A 16,823-nucleotide genomic window follows, 5' to 3' on the forward strand; every position below is an offset into this window, starting at 1 on the left:
GGGAGCAAAGTGGGCACACCCAAAGATAAATCTGAGAACAAAGAGTCCTGCATAATACAATGTGATTTAAACAAACTGAGCCACACATTCAGTTCAAGGTTCTGTCAATTTTTTCTTGGGATTTTTCTCAGGCCAGTTAAAGGGTAAGTCATGTAAAGAATCACATGCAAAAAATCATTGGATTGTATTTTAAATTGATTACCTTCATTGGATTTTAAAATTAAACTATAAATAGTTTCTTCTTCACTCTCAGGGAAAGCCTCTCCTGCAAGAGATATCAAGGATGTGAATCTTTGTATTCTTGAACATCTGGATTATAAAATACTGTACCTGATTACCCGCCATATTTTTATCAAACTTCGGAGAAATTCTGACTCTGTTGAAGTCCCTAGGAATTTAGCCCTTAACCTAAATGGGACCAGGATGTTATCCTTTGTGTGATGCTACATCAGTATAAAATGTGAATCAATTGTAACTACATGGTCTTTCCTATGGCAGTCATCCTTGTCCTCCTGCCCATGGTCTTTCCAGTTGTTAGTTACACTCACACGTTTTTCATCCGGCATTGGAAACCGTCTGTAAACTCTCAAACAATGCATTAGTACAGACCCCAGAACAAAGGGACCCTGAACCTGACTCAAGCCTAAAGGCTTTAAGTACTACTACAATATAAATAATATGTCAAAAAGCAATTTACAATTATGGAAGGTGCTATATATAGTTAAAGGTTACAATTTTTGTTACATTTGCACAGCACTTGGCCCATGAGTTTTGATTCATCTGTGTATGTATGCAAAGTATTGAGGCCTTGGTTCTCTGCTGCCTTGAACTTTTATGTAAAACGCTCCCAAATCAGAATTTTCCACTTACACTAGTGGTAGCATTTTTTCACTCATTTTGTACTTAATTTGCAGAAGTGTAAATGATGCAATATGACTAGAGTGAAAAATCAGGTCCTAAGAACACTTGTTAGGCAATCATTTGCCCTTTCTTAAAACCCGTTTATAAAATCTCTCTTAAAAATGGCCTCGTGTAAACAAACACCTTAACCATATAATATAGACATCTGTAACTTCTATGTGCAATAATGTAATATCAAAGCATTCTTTCAATGCTCTGAGGACATGAGGTTCTAACTTACAGTTCAGGATGTCCTTATAGACTCCTTGAGGCAAATTAAATAATATTATAATAAATTATGTAATATTGCATGTTTGTGGTTTATACAGTAGTTTCCCACATGCACATCCCAACTTGCTTCCATTAAAGCTCTTCTTTTTAAAACAGTTAAGAAACTCAATAAAGATTTTAAAAGGTAATCACACAAGAAGTAAAGCTGTTATTTGACTGTCATGATAGAGCACAACACTTTCCATCTGAAGAAGAGGGGAAAGATGACAAGAGCAGCTGTAGAAACTAATGGCAATGTGCTATAATTTCATACCAAGGGATCTCTAACAATAGAGAGTTAATAATGGCCATTAGGAGAGAATATTTCCTATTTAAGAATTAAAAATAGCAGACTGAAACACAAATACCATTTAGGAATATTTGTAAAGTGAAGCTGTAAGATATGCCAAGCTCTTTCATTTACATACTTGATGTTTAAATGATTTCCTCTCTGTATGAGGGCTGATACATTCCTGACTTTTTAAATACAGTAATTTTCCAGCATTGTATAAATCACACTCACCTTCATTGCTTTGTTCAGTGCTCACCTGCAAGAAAAACATATTTTTCACATGCCAGTTCTGTCAGAAATGTAATATACCTGGAAACAGGGGAACTGAAAAAACATGAAAATATTCAGATGAATTTAAAATAGTTTTCCAATTTATTTCCCAACACGTTAAAAACGGGGGGAAGGTATCCCAGTTGTCAGGTAAAGAGCTAAAAAGCAGATACAAGAAATAAATCTGTGAATGGTTCTGCTGCTTTCCTCTCACCTGGATAGGAAAGCCAATACTGAAATAAAGGTGAGATGCAAAAAAGAGTAGTCGAATCTTCAAGTCCATCCTCCACCTCTGAATACTTATCTGTAACAATACCTCTAACATGCAGTTTGAAGATACCAGTTTAAATTCTTTGGTAACTTGCTGTGCTTCTACCAGATTCTGAATATTCATGCAAGAAGAAGGAGTGGCTACCATTCGGGAACAGAGAATTAGAAAAAAAATGGACTTTAAAATAAACATAGCAGATGGCTAGACAAACGTATTCAGAGCCATGTCACAAATGGGAATGGACACAGTCAGATGAAAAGTGACACCATTTTTAAAAGCCATTAGAATACCTTCGATTAGTAAAATAATTTAGTAACTATAATTCAGGCTGTGTCTACGCTACAAAAAATAACTTTGAAGTTGTTTACTTCGAAGTTGAGAGTCTTCACACACCCTACTTCCAAGTTAAACTTTGAAGTAGGGCACTACTCCATTCCTGGGAGTGGAGTAAGGACTTTGAAGTTGGGCTCCCTACTTTGAAGGTAACTCCCTACTTCGAAGCAGCAGTTAATTTGGAAGTAAGGGAAAATGTGTGTAGACTCTCTGGTAGTTACTTCAAAGTTAGTTCCTAGTGTAGAAACACCCAATTTTCTCCATTTCTGCTCCTCGCTTATAGTTACATTTCACTCAGCTCAGGCAGTGAAAACTGACTAATCAGTTTCATCCTTGTTTCTACTTATTTCCTATTCCAGTATACATGCACTATCACAAAGCTTCACTGTCTGAGTTAGTGAAAAACATTTTTGTTTGGAATTCAGCATTTCCCTGTGATATTCCTAACAGAAAATATTTGTAACACTTCCATTAATATAAAATGTTGTAACTTGCTTACCAAACCCATAAACTTTGGATTTAAAATTACTGATTCTGATAGTTTCCCTTTCAAAAATGATGCTGATTTTAGTCTCATCACTGGAGGATTCTGACAAGTGGAAAACATACTTCCAAAAATAGTCCAGTTAATAATCACTTTGTTGACTGCCTTTTTAATTGCTGTAAACTATACATTAAATGTTTGATATTTCAACAATGGTTCATTGGCTGCAAGGTACTCTGATTTAATGACCATGCAAAGTGCATTCCCACATTAGAGCCTTGGCAGGCTTAGATTAATGGTAGCTTCAGAATGTGAGCATATGACTATCCCTCTTTCTTGAATAACTCCCAGTCAGGACAAAGCAAATATTAAGGGTGTATTCTGTGCTGCTACCATGCTCAACTGACTTGTGTGCCAGTATAGCTGCACAGGGAAATCGGTCTTTTCACAGCATTTTACTGGATAGATTTATTCTCCACTACTGGTAGTGCACAGAACCTGGTACAAAACTGCTTTACAAGCATCTATCATGTACTTCCAGATTCAGCTCCATGTGCTTTAACTTGTATATCAGAACCTCTACAAACCATCCATTTTGTTTATCATCTACTGTCACCAACTCTCTTTTAGAAAAGTATAAAATGCTTAATTTAGGGTTTTGAAATACCTCTGCCTCTTGCATTCCTTCCATGACATCCAAAGGTCATGATCATGATCCAACAACCATGCTATGGCTTGCCATCTGGAGCTATCCGAAACTTGATAGCCATTAATGGCATAAGTGTCTGATGGTTTATGTCCATTGACTAGTCAACCAAAAATTCATGCTGGTCTTTTACCTGAGACTTCACCAAATTTTGACACCTCTTATGCCCTGCTAAAAATACTTTTCTGTCTACTTAGAGGAAGTTTACATATCTTTCCTTCACATACACTGAGCTCCACTTCTAACACTTGAGCAAACTTTTTCCTTCCAAAGCACATTGTTGACCTCCTCCTACAGCATGACCTTCCTTGCATGAGAATATCCAGTTCTCACAAAGCAATTTGATGTGATCATAGGCTGCTATCAGGCACTTGATGATCTGTCTAAAGACCATCGTAGGCAGAGGCAAACAGACCTGGAACGCTGAAGATACCTGTCTGGTGCTGTAACTCAATGGCTTCCCTCCATACAGGTGACTATTTTGGTAGCTGAAAACAAAGGATGCCTAGCAGATAATTGAATTTTGTTATTGTTATGATTTACTGGATGTGTTAAACTCAGTAGTAATCAGATTGTATGGAGCAAGAATGTATAGCAGCAAGAGTATTAGGCTGTGAACTGGGAGATGTAGAGTCAATTCCTTTCTCTGCTACATACTTCATACGTGGCCTTGAGCATGTCACGTCATCTGTCTGGATAGGCTCCATGAAGGGATTTAGGGATTGTCATACTGAATATAGTATTGCTCAGTAAATCAGAGGAATATGTTGTGATACACAAAGCTGAGTTAGGTGCCTGGACTCCCTATACATGGAATGGAAAGCAATAAGCACCTAAGAATGTATGTCACAAAAGCCAGCAAAGTATATGCAGGGCCAATGGGAGGTTCTGACAACAGAGATGTGTGCTAAGCTCCACCTCTCTTTTGGGCATGGATATGTAATCTAAGTCTCTATGTCATGACCCACAAACTGAAACCAGCCACCTGGAGTCAATCAGCTTCACCACCTTTCGTCTGTCCCACGAAAGCTCACCGCCTAATAAATTATTTTGTTAGTCTTTAAACTGATACTGGACTGCTTTTTTGTTTTGATAGTATATAGACTAGCACGGCTTTCTCTCTGTTACTTGTTTGGGATGTGGGACATTCTGGCTCAATTCCCCACTCACATAAAGGGAAGAAATTATTTGAAACCAGAAGTGACTACCCTAACCACTGAGCAATGCAATATTCTGAGCTGGGGTTTCTGCTGTCTCTCTCACTGGACAGCAGCGTTTTCTTTCTCATATGCTGGACAAATGACTATTTAAGTAGTTACCCAGAGTGGAGCATTCAGTGGGCCAGAGGCAGAGAGCGTGAGAAAGATCTTGTAGGCTAGAGGTTCTTGGGGCTCCCATTCCTCATGTGCAATGTGGGAATCATAGCACTTCTTCACAGAGGTGTAGTGAGGTGACGTTAAAAAAGTTTGTGAGTTGCTCAGACATCTACAATATTGGGGGATATATAGATTTTAGTACCTGTATCTCAAGTGGGACTGTAGACAGACATAGAAGTTTATTTCCAAAACAAAGGGGCAGGACGAGGAGAGATTTTTAGTCCTTTTATCCTCATAGTTCTCCATTTACTTTTTCTTGTTCTTTTTAGAGGGGAGTCTAGGTCTTTCTGGAAGGTTCTAGACTTTGTTTCTTTCAAGGCAAGGGATGGATTCCTGTGTGTAGGTCTTTATTTGCTTGGGCAAGTTGTGAATATTGGTTATTAAGCACTGAGAGCTAAAGGTTAAGTTATTTATCAGAAAATAATGCCAGTAGTACCAATGCTCCTTTAGCGTATGGCTAACTGGCTTCCACCAGGCCATGACCACCTGTCAAAATGATTTACTACTATTTATTCTTTCTCCATTATGTAGCATACGATTTTCACTTGTTTTTCTGCAGCATTTCTCATTTTAATGACAGACAATGGAAATGCCACGCAGTACAGTACATGGCATTAAGTAACTGGTGGTCAAGGCTGTGTGTAAGTAAACAGGTCCAACAATGTAGGTCAACTGTGCTTTACAATACAGGTCACCTGCACTCAGGTGGCTATCTTGGAAAGGTAACATATGACCTCCAGGTCTGAGTCTAAGCACAGTATCAACAATAACCTATTATTTTCATATCCCCATTTAATTAGGCTGTTTTATAATCTACATCCATTGCCTGATAGTTGAAAGCACTGTATTTTGCGGTGCTGAAGTTTGGGATTTCATTCTTTGTTCAGACTCGCATCTCTGACAACTATGGTCCCCAACTTCGACAAAAAATGTTGAGAATAGATCTGCTCAGATCTTTTCTCCAAAATATGCTCTTCTCCACTACAATAAAGACATTCGTCATTCACAATTCTCCCTGCCCCATAGGCTGCTAAGCTTGGTTTCTCCTAACAGGGGAACTGTCAGTTGTTAAAATAAAAACCAGCCTCTATTAAATATCTTCTGAAAAAATTCTTACTGAAATACTTCTGTTGGGTCCAAATTGTGTAAATATTTAGGACCAGATTGAGCATTTACTGACTATTCTGAGAATGGAGTGGTGCACAGCTGCACACCTAGAAAAAGTCCTGGAAAGGAAGTGCCTCCCTCCAGGGTGATCGGGTATAATTACTTCTTGCTTTTCTATTGCTCCTGAGAGAAATCTTGTTGCACAGCGGTCAGTAACCCTCAGCAGGGCTGCCAAGAATGGCTCACAAGACAATTTTCATTGGCACATGAGGCAGAAGCTCAGCCCGGTCCCTCCACTCCACATGAAGTCGGGAGCTTGCTCAAAGCCATGCTGCCTGTGGATTAACAAAAAACAAAACAAAAAACAAAAACAAAAACAAAAACCAACACAGCTAATGCTACCAACCACCACCAAAACGATAAAGCTCTGCATCTTTATTTGTTAATGAAGCTCTTGTAAGTGGGACTATTGGTGACTTTAAAAGGTACCACCAGTGCTCAGACTGTACACAGAGGTCAAAAGGTCAAATTTCAGCACTCTGCCTTGGAAAGGTTGCTGACCCCTGGTGTAACATATACTAAATACTTTAGATCTCACTACCTGATAAGTGCTTATTCAAATAATTTTTTTGCCCCAGTATGACAGAGACGTACATATGTATTAGTAATGTTTATAAAAAACTATGTCTCTCTTTTAAATGTTCTGTGACTGAGTCTGGAGAAGGTGTAACCCACACCTAGGTGTGGAAATGTAGCACTTTAAAGACTAACAAAATGATTTATTCGGTGATGAGCTTTCATGGGACAGACCCACTTCTTCACATAAACTGAATCTTCCACGAAAGCTCATCACCCAAAAAATCATTTTGTTAGTCTTTTAAGTGCTACATTTCCGCTGCTTTGTTTTGCTGGAGTACAGACTAACACAGCTACCTCTCTGTTACTATTTAACACATAGGTGTGGTTAACTGTCCCATATAGTGGTACGTAGACCACTTCAGAAAGAAAGAGTAAGTGTCACCTACAGCCTAAGTTGAGAGCTGGCTGGCCTTTAGCTCAAGCTGTAGAGTCACCTGCACTAAGCTCCAGAAATCCTATCTTTGAGCCTACTTGATGGCAGTTACAAAGGCATCTATGCTTCTAATTGATCTCCTCAGTTTCTTTTGAATCTGTTTGAATTTATGTTTCTTAACAATACTTTTTAAAAATAATTTAGGATGTTCAAGATCCTCAACCATTATTAATATATACATAGGCACATAAAAATTTTAAACAGTAATTTTATTTTGAGGGTGGGGGGTGGTTCTAAAGGGCTCAGGACATCACCGGCCATGAACAAATAAGAAAGTAGGCTTTAAAAATAGAAGTAACAATGTTCATAAGAAAACATCTGAACATTATTTCCTTTAGAGCTTTCCTTCTGGGACCTGAATTTCAATTCAAATGATTCTATTGATTACATCACAGTACCTAATGAAAGTCAGAATGTCCATCATTAATGGTTTTGTTGACAGCATCACTTTTGCAGCAAAAAGAATCCTGAGCTCAAATGCTGGCAGATAAAATTCTTTTGGTTAACAATGCATTTTATTTATAATGTCAACTATGGGTTTAATAAAGGAAGATCCTATGCATTTAAAAGTGTGCTTATATGCACATTTCAGTTCAATTGTTTAGTCTTTCTGGTGTACATAAAATGTCTTTGTGTTGGGGCAGAGGGATGGGCAAATACATGCCTCTATCTGAAAACTGACTGCGAACCTACATCTTTTGAAGACCTCTTATTCTGGCATGTAACTGAATCTGTCGCTTTGATTTTTGTGTTAGGGAAAAGACGGGCAATAAACAGCCTGGAGGCAGCAGGGCTGACAGCCACCTTGGGCCATGGGGCAAGGTGGGGGGGCTGCTCTGCACCCTGGAAGTGGCATTGGCCTGCGCCTCACCTTACAGCCTTGCAGAGCATTTCAAAGGGGCCAGAGCCCTGGCCACTCCCACTGCTGCTGAAATGCTAGACCCCAGGGCAACTGCCCCCTTTACCCACTTACCCTATTGCCCTGCATTTTATTTACCTGAGTGTCTGCAGGTATGGCCACTCGCAGCTCCTGTTGGGCATCAATTGCTGTTCCCAACCGATGAGAGCTGCAGGAAGTGGTCTCCTGGTCCATGCTGCGTCCTGCCTCTCCATTGGATGAGAATGGCAAACAATGGCCAACAGGAGCTGTGAATGATGGACACACAGGTAAATAAAGCATCTGGTGGCCTCCCAGGAGCTAACCCAGGCAAACCATGTCCTGCTCTTGGGTCACTAATTTCCCATCCCACGTTAGGGAATATTGTTGAATTGCTCAATACAGCAATATAAAGAACAAACTCAAACAGCTTTCTTTGAAACGGAAGAACAATCCCTTGGGCCCGTCTACACTTGGAATGCTACTGCAGCACAGCTTCAGTGTTGCTACTGTGCCACGTTAGTGTAGACACTACCTATGCCAAGAGGAAAGTTTTTCCAGTGCTAGTTTAGGTCAGCTGAACTACCTTGCTCAGGGGTGTGGATTTTTAGCAGCCCTGAGTGACAGCTGACTCAACCTAGCTTCTTAGTAGACACCAGACCTTAACCTTAAAGGACAAGGAACTCTCCTTTGCATGTATGACTTAGAAAGTGTGAGTGTTTTCTCTTCTGTCGCTTTTTGGTCTTGGCAGCTTTGCATTTTTTTTTTTTTTTTTTGCAATTTATTTGGGGAATTTTGTCGGCATTCTTGTAGTATGGTCAATAGTTTTCATGGCCAAGACATGCAGATGTAAATTTGTCTAAAAGGTCATTCATGCCTATATTTTATAGGTGGGAAGCACGTATTTCAATCTTGAGAAATTATGCTAGTCTTACCTAAATTTTTCATTTGAGTTTTAAATATAGGAAGCTGTGTTGTCCTGAACCTCATTGGAATGTCTCATTTAAAGCTAAGTTCTAAGCACTGCACAGCTATAAACCACAATTTATCAGCTGTATTGTATACCAGTGAAATATGGATACTGAGAATGGTTGAAGAGCTCTGATGAGACAGGCTGTATAAACTCTAAATGGTTTAAGGAGAAGTTATTAGGAGCCTGAGTCCAATTAGGCCACTGGATGGCACCAATTAAAAATGAATCCCAGCTGGGAGAACAGCTGGCCACTTACTAGAAGGCAGGAAGTCTGGAGCTGGAAGGAGTTACGTACAAGGCAGTCATACACTCATGAACCACGTCTGCTAGGCCACAAAGCTGATGAAGAAGCAGAAGGAAGAGGAGAAAGAGAAGGAGAAGGAGGAGGAGGAGGTAAAAGGGGATTCATGCAAAAATTCTTCAGTTATTCCCAGAGGCTGGAGGGTGGAAAGACTGGGGGAGTCAAGGAATCAGGCCAATGGGCAAGATTAGGTCTGCTGACAGCAATACCAGGCCCCAAAGCAGAATCCCACATGTGCACAAGCTGTGTCCACAGGATGTGATATGCCTGAGATCTGGGCAATGCTGCGGCTCCACTTCCAGCATGGCCAGGGCTTCCATATGCTCACCCAGCTGCCTTTCCTGCTGCCAGTAACAGCTTGCATGCACCTAGGAGCCCTGTGGCTTACAGAGGTGATTTAAGAGGTTTGGGACTCCCAGTCCCTGCCTCTGCCATTGTAACACTAGGCAACCAAGACGGTGGCCAAACTGAGCGACGCATGGCAACTATCATCCACGAGTTACAATGATTCAACGTCGATATAGCTGCCTTAGCAGAAACATGTCAACAAGAGGAGAAGGACAGCTAAGAGAAGAAGGAGGAGGGTACACATTTTTCTGGAAATGAATCCCAAAGGAAGAAAAAACAAATTAATGGAGTAGGATTTTCCATCAAAAAAGAACTGACAAAGTTCCCATCAGAAATCCCTGTTGGCATAAATGGGCATCTCATAACTCTCCACTGGAAGCTTGCCAAAAACCAACAGGCAACCGTTATTAGTGCTTATGCACCCAACTCTAGATGCTGAAGATAACATGAAGGAGAAGTTCTACACCCAGTTGGACACAATCTTGAAAGACATCCCCAAAGAAGACAAGGATATTCTCTTGGGGGATTTCAATGCCAGGGTCAGAAGAGACACAGACCTCTGGCAGACTACCATTGGGAAAGAAAGAGTCAGCAACAGCAACTCCAGTGGAGTCCTTCTTCTTACAAAATGTATGGAACATGAGCTCACCATCGCGAACACCCTGTTCTGCCAGGAAAACAAATTTAAGACCTCATGGCAACATCCTCAACCAAAGCACTGGCACCTCATAGACTATGTTATTGTCCACACTCAGGATTGGCATGATGTCCTTCTCACATGTGCAAAGACTAGTGCTGATGACTGCTGGACTGATCACTGCCTTATTCAATCTTCGATGGCCAATGGGACTGTCACCAAACAGCGAAATCAGAGGAAACAGATCTGATGAATGATCAACGTACAAGGTTTGAAGGACTCCATCAGATGAAGTGACTTCCACATAGTGCTCCAAAGGAAGCTGCCGACTCTCAAGGTGTGGCAGAACACTGGTGTCAATTGAAAAACACCATGCTTGTGGAGAAAACACTGCCTACCAGACCATGAAGCATCAGGAATGATTTGATGAGAACAATGTGGAAACTGAATGCTTGAGTGAGGCAAGAAAGGAAAGCTTCTAGGGTCCGGCAAAGCAACATCAACTGCACAACAAAGAGAGAAGTGCATGCCAAGGCCAAGGCAGAAGTCCAACATGAAACAAGGAATCTGAAAAACCAATGGTGGGCTGAGAAGGCACAAGAACTCCAGCATCTTGCAGACATCAATGATACCAGAGGTGTCTTCAATGCTATCAAAGCTATTTATAGACCAAGAAACCATGGAATCAACCCCCTGAAAACAAACGATGGCATCCAACACTTGAAAGACAACAAAGACATGGCTTCTGGCTGGAGGGAGCACTATAATGAGATCTTGGACCGCCCTTCCACCATGATCCTAGTTCCTTGAACAAATCCCTCAGCAACCTCCCAGGGATGATCTTGCAACACTTCCTATCCTGAGTGAGGTCCAAGCTGCCATCAAAGCAATGAAGTGCAATAGGGCAATTGGACTAGATGGAATCCCTGCCAAAGTCTTCAAAGAAGGCAGGCCAGAGCTCCACAAACAACTCCACCTTCTGATTTTCAAGATCTGGGATAGGTAGCAGACGCCTTGAGAGTTCAGAGACACACTGATCGTCAGCCTCTTCAAGAAGGGCCATGAGTCGGAAACTATTGTGGCATCTTCATCTTGCCAACAGCAGGGAAAATCTTAGCTTGAATCTTTGTAAACCAGCTCCTGCCACTCTCAGAAGAAATTCTCCCAGAATCCCAGTGTGGATTTCAACCATTCTGAGAAACAACAGGCGTGATCTTCACCACTCGGCAACTTCAAGAAAAATCTCATGAACAAAACCAAGCCTTACACATGAGTTTCACTGACCTGACCAAAGTGTTTGATTCAACCAATCATAGTGCCATCCTCTCAAAGATGGCTGCCCCAAAAAATTCATTAGCATCTTGAGACTGCTTCGCTACAAATGATTGCCACAGTATTGAGCATCAGCATATCCCAAAGCAACCCCTTTCAGATCAAAACGAGAGTCAAACAAGGCTGTGTCATTGCCCCATCACTGTTTTGAAGCTTCATCATCACAACCCTTCACTTCATTGATGGTAAGCTTCCAGATGGCATGAAGATTGGCAATAGAATGAATAGGAAATTTTTCTATCTCAGGAAACTGAAGGCTCAAAGCAAGACCTCCACATCAATCATGGAACTCCAGTATGCAGATGACAACATGGTTGCTGCTCTTTCTCCTGCAGCCCTTTAGACCTTCTTAATTGCCTTCACTGAAACATACGAGAATCTTAGCCTCACGCCAAACATCAAAAAGATTAAGGTGCTCCATCAACCCTTGCTGATAGGACAATCTCATGTACCTTCTATTGAAATCAACGGATAACTGCGGAAAAATGTGGAGCATTTCCCATATCTTGGAAGTCATCTTTCCACTAAAGTCAACATTGATGCGGAAATCCAGAATCATCTGAGCTGTGCAAGCTGTGCTTTTACCCACCTGAGACAAAGGGTCTTCAAGAACTGGGACATCTAGGACAAGACAAAGCTTCTTGTATACCATGCAGTGGTTGTTCCAACACTACTGTACGCACCTGAAACCTGGACAATGTATAAGTGACATTTGAAGGCACTTGAACAATATCATCAGTGCTGCCTCAGGAAAATCCTATATGCCCCTTGGGAGGATAAGCGCATGAACAGTAGCGGCCTGGAAGAGTCAAATATTATCAGCATTGAAGCCATTATCATTCATCAACAATTTAATTGGACTGGTCACATGGTTTGGATATCTGATCAGCACCTCCCAAAACAGATTCTGTTTATGGAGTTGGAGGAAGGAAAGAGGAGTGCTGGGGCCAGAGGAAGCAATATAAGGACATGCTGAAGGCACACTTTAAAAACTGCAGCATGGGTGTCACCACTGGGTGAACCTTGCCCAGGACCATCCCTTGCGGTGAGTGGTAATCCTGGAGGGGGTGGCACAATTTGAGAGGTCCCACCACACTGCAAACGAGGAGATGCTGAAAAGAAGAAAAGAGTGGCAAAAACTGCCCCACACCCCTCCAACAGCTACTAACACCTCATTATTGAGTGACCACCAAGAGGAAGTGGCAGTGACCAGGAGCCCTGGGCCCTTTTAAATCCTCAAGCACCCTGGGCAATTGACCCCTTTGGGGCCTTGGAGAGATCACTCTGAGATCCTCTCCTAAAAAGAGAAGTCTGGCAGGAGGCCAGGGGAGATGCCAAGCAATCACTGTGCCAGGTGAGCCATGACCAAACTCATTTTATTTTATTTGGTTTATTTTGAGGGGTGTTTATGCTCTTTGTTTAGTTATTAAAATGCAGACCATTCAAAATATGTGTTGTTTGTTATTCCTTTCTAGGCAGTGGACAAAAACTATGAGGACTCTTGGGTAGGTGACAGAGACAACTCTGTTAAAGTCACCAGAATTATTCACATTGTTAAAGATGCTCATATGCATGCATGTTTGCAGAACCCAGGCCATTAATATAGGAACTAGTAAAGGGTTAAAGAGTCAAGACTCAGCAGGGGATTTAAGGGAAGGATGTATCCTCATTCCAGTGTCAGAAAGAGACAAGGGAAAAGTCCTCATGGAATGCAGGCCCTGTGAAATTGCTTTGTTTTGGTGATTACCAGCGTTTTCTGTAAATCAATACATTGTTCTCTGAGGTTTGAACATGGCACTGGTTGTGTCTTGGGCTGGTGAGACAGCCCATCAGCACAGAGCTATGCTTTTGTACAGTGCCCATCAAAATTGAACCCAGATCCTGATCAGGGTCTCTGGGGAATACTATCAAAGAATGAATAAAAATAAGTAATAATTCCATACATAGAATGGCAGACAAACCTGCTCTTGATTTGAAAATCTACTTTAACTAGTTCTAATTTGCATACATATCTTCTTTATTACTCCAAATGATGATGCTAGGCAGAAGATTCTAATGCCTAAGCGACCTCAGGAAAACAAAACCAGCAGCATCAAGCTACCGAGTTTACTGAATCTATTTTATTTGGCTTCCTGGGCATAGAAGGCTACATCTACTGTAGAGAGTTATTTCAAGATAACAGCTATTATTTCAAAATAACTTTGCTAGCACCTACAGTATGCATGCACTATTTCATAACAATTTTGAAATAGCAGGAGCATTATTTCAAAATTGGTAACTTTCAATGCAGGAGGAATAACTCCTTTTTCTAAATAAATATTTTGAAATAGGCAGTATTGAGACCTGGAATAGCGCTATTCCAAAATAAGCTCTAATGTTGCCTAATGGCACTATTTCAAAATAGCGCAATGTGTCCAGAAATGCTATTTCGAAATAGCTTGGTGCTAATTCAAAATGCATTTTGTGTGTAGCTGTCTTATTGCAAAATAAGATATTTCGAAATACTTCTCTAATGTAGCTGAAGGGTGTCATCTGATTTGAGCCAGCCCCTTTCTTATCACTTAGTGGTTTCTTGAAAAATAGGGCTTACAGCACCAAAAAAACTTTTCAGAAAACTGCCCAGTCAGGGGTGGCCCTTTCGGAGCAGGAAAAGTAAGAAGCTCTGGAAAAAAGGTCTTCTACAGAGAGAACAGAAGGAATCTTTCTTTTATTGGATCAAACTGCTGGTCAATTTGTAACAAAGTTCACTTCGTAACAAGTTTATTCCATATGCAACCCATGGAACAGTATTGGATCAGAAGATATGGAATTCCAAGAAGCTCTGTTCACTTCTTTCATCTTCCTATGTGCCCTAACTCCAAGAATCAGTTCTATAGAGCTTCCTTTTGTTGTTTTATTAAGAAGGCATCAAACATTTCAGAATTCTGTTGAAGTGTACAGCCATGCCCCGAATTACTTTATTACATTGTACAAGAAAGACAGAATTAGTTAAACTCTAACAACTCTCTTGACAGATTCCCTCTCATCTTCATCTTTAAACAATTCAAGGTGAAATAAGGATGACAGTCTAATGAAGTAGCAGCAGTATTCATTAAATCAGAATAAATCTAGGATGTAAAGGATGGTTTGATAGGTAATATTTCATACTGGCAATCAGGAGAAGAGAGTGTTATTTTTGGCTCTACCAAAAACTTCCTATTTGGCTCTGGACAGGCCATGTAACTTCTACAGGCTTTGTTTTTGCCATCTTTAATATGGGAGTAGTTATTTACTTCAAGGGACGCTGTGAGATTTAATTCATTTGTGTTTGTAAAGTGATAAAAGTGCAAAGAATTATTACAATGCTAATGGAAAGTGGGCATGGCCTGCTGGACTTCTCACCATTTACTGAGGGTAACAAGATGTAATGGCTTTATTGGAATTTCACAACTTTAAGGCTGGTGTCTTCATAAACTATATTGAAACTTGGCAACTGTCTTCCCTTTCAGTAGACTATTATGCCAGTACAAATCACTGACTACTGCATCCAGTTGGGATAACACCATCTGCCCTGGAGCCTGGTAGACCCCTTACTATTCAATGTTTCTGTGATTAACAACCCAAAGTCATCTGACAAAATGAATGGGCAGGGGGCTTAAAACAAACAGGAGGACATCCTTCTTCACACATGCACAATGAAACTGTAAAACTCATTGCTAGAGATGCTGTAAAGGCCAAAAGTACAACTGGATTAAAACAATAGTCCAGAGAGGACAGATTCAGCAATGGCTATTAACCAACATCAGGGGTCAGCAATCAAAATCGCAAGAAGAGCCATTTTTTTTCAGTTTGGGAAAAACTAAGTTCAAGAGAAGCAGTGCATGTGAATACAAGATGGTGCTCAATAAATAACATCAAACCATCCTTTCTGTAACCCCTATTTTAAGAAGAGTACACACACAATGATTTGTAATGTGATGCATGTTTACTGCAAGACATTCACAAACTTTTTACATATAATATTTCCTCACATTTTACATGTGTATGTTTGTACCACTTATCATCCTGACTTTCACTCCTGAACCTTCTCTCTCTCTCTCTCTCTCTCTCTCTCTGGAGGGTGCTGGATTCTGAACAATTTCATTTTTGTTTTTGAAATCACTGTATAGCTGCTCTGATATTTGATAAAGCACTCTTTTATATAGCCACCTTCCGTGAATGACTTTCCTTCTTTCATGATCTCGAGTTGCCACAAAACTAGCCACAGTTATGATATTTGGTAATGTCACTCGTTTAATGAACAAGTTTCTACTTTGCTCTGCTTTGTATAGCAGCTCCTCCCCAGCTTTTTTTTTTTTTTGGCATCTCCAGTTGGATACTGTTTGGCAAAAGTAGTGTGTTTTTTGAGAAAATACCTCTCAAGATAGCATTTTTTGTTGTCAATTTCTCATTGCCCATAAAACATAAAAGGAGCCCTGCTGAACTCAATGGAAATGTGGGTCCATTCAGTTTGAAATTCTCTGTTCTCCTCTTTGATTTCTTTTTCTTTTTGAAGCCATTCCAACCCCACTTTAATTATGTCAATTTTACTTCACATTTAATTTCAGTTTTCTTTCTTAAAATGTGTGTTGCCCTTCTAGGTAGGAATGCCGCAAGCTTCCTTTTCCTTTTCAAAATCAAGACTGTAGTAAGAATATGATCAGAACACAGATATAGTATTGTATCGCACAGTGCACTGCACATATTAAAAAGGGAGTCATCCAACATTTAGAAATCATATATCATTTGCTATTTAGACATGAATTGTTCATTATTGGGCTTTTAGATGTTCACCGTTTACTGAAAATAATCAGGAGTGGGTTTTTTTTGTTTGTTTGCTTGTTTTTTCTTTTACCTTTGCAATTATAGCATCAGCAGCCACAAAGAAATTTTTAAAGAGCTACATGCGGCTTTAGAGCCACAGGTTGCAGACCCCTTGCCAAGGTGGTCAGTGATACAACCCTATCCTCTGGGTGTCCCTACAATTCTGTCAGATTTTGGGATGGGATGGATCACTCGATAATTGCTCTGTTCTGTTTATTCCCTCTGAAGGATCAGGCATTAGCTGCTGTCAGAAGACAGGATACCTGGCTAGATGGCCCATTGGTCTGATGCAGTTTGGCTATTTGTGTGCTCCTAAAGTTTGTGAAATTCTTGGAAAAAAAGGGAAGGGCCTGTGTAAGGGTCAATTATAGCTAAAGGTAAAATGCAGTTTAGCATGCTCCCACTGCTGTGGGATGGCACATCTCCAAAGCC

At 40.5% G+C, this 16,823-nt stretch overlaps 2 protein-coding genes across 2 annotated transcripts in view; one reads left to right on the forward strand and one right to left on the reverse strand.

The window, feature by feature from the left end:
• LOC142015119 (embryonic protein UVS.2-like) overlaps nt 1-2,015 on the reverse strand; it is a 41,743-nt gene extending 39,728 nt beyond the window's left edge. Inside the window, exons 1-3 of the mRNA XM_074998537.1 lie at nt 1,947-2,015; nt 1,694-1,718; nt 203-265 (exon numbers count right to left, since the gene is read on the reverse strand). Of these exons, the coding sequence (XP_074854638.1) occupies nt 203-265; nt 1,694-1,718; nt 1,947-2,015 (157 nt within the window). The remainder of the gene's footprint in view (nt 1-202; nt 266-1,693; nt 1,719-1,946) is intronic.
• The window catches only part of PRDM11 (PR/SET domain 11), a 405,666-nt gene that overhangs the window by 192,960 nt on the left and 195,883 nt on the right, over nt 1-16,823 (forward strand). The gene's annotated exons all lie outside the window — the stretch shown is intronic.

Source organism: Carettochelys insculpta, chromosome 6 (assembly GCF_033958435.1).
Source record: "Carettochelys insculpta isolate YL-2023 chromosome 6, ASM3395843v1, whole genome shotgun sequence".
NCBI lineage: Eukaryota > Metazoa > Chordata > Testudines > Carettochelyidae > Carettochelys > Carettochelys insculpta.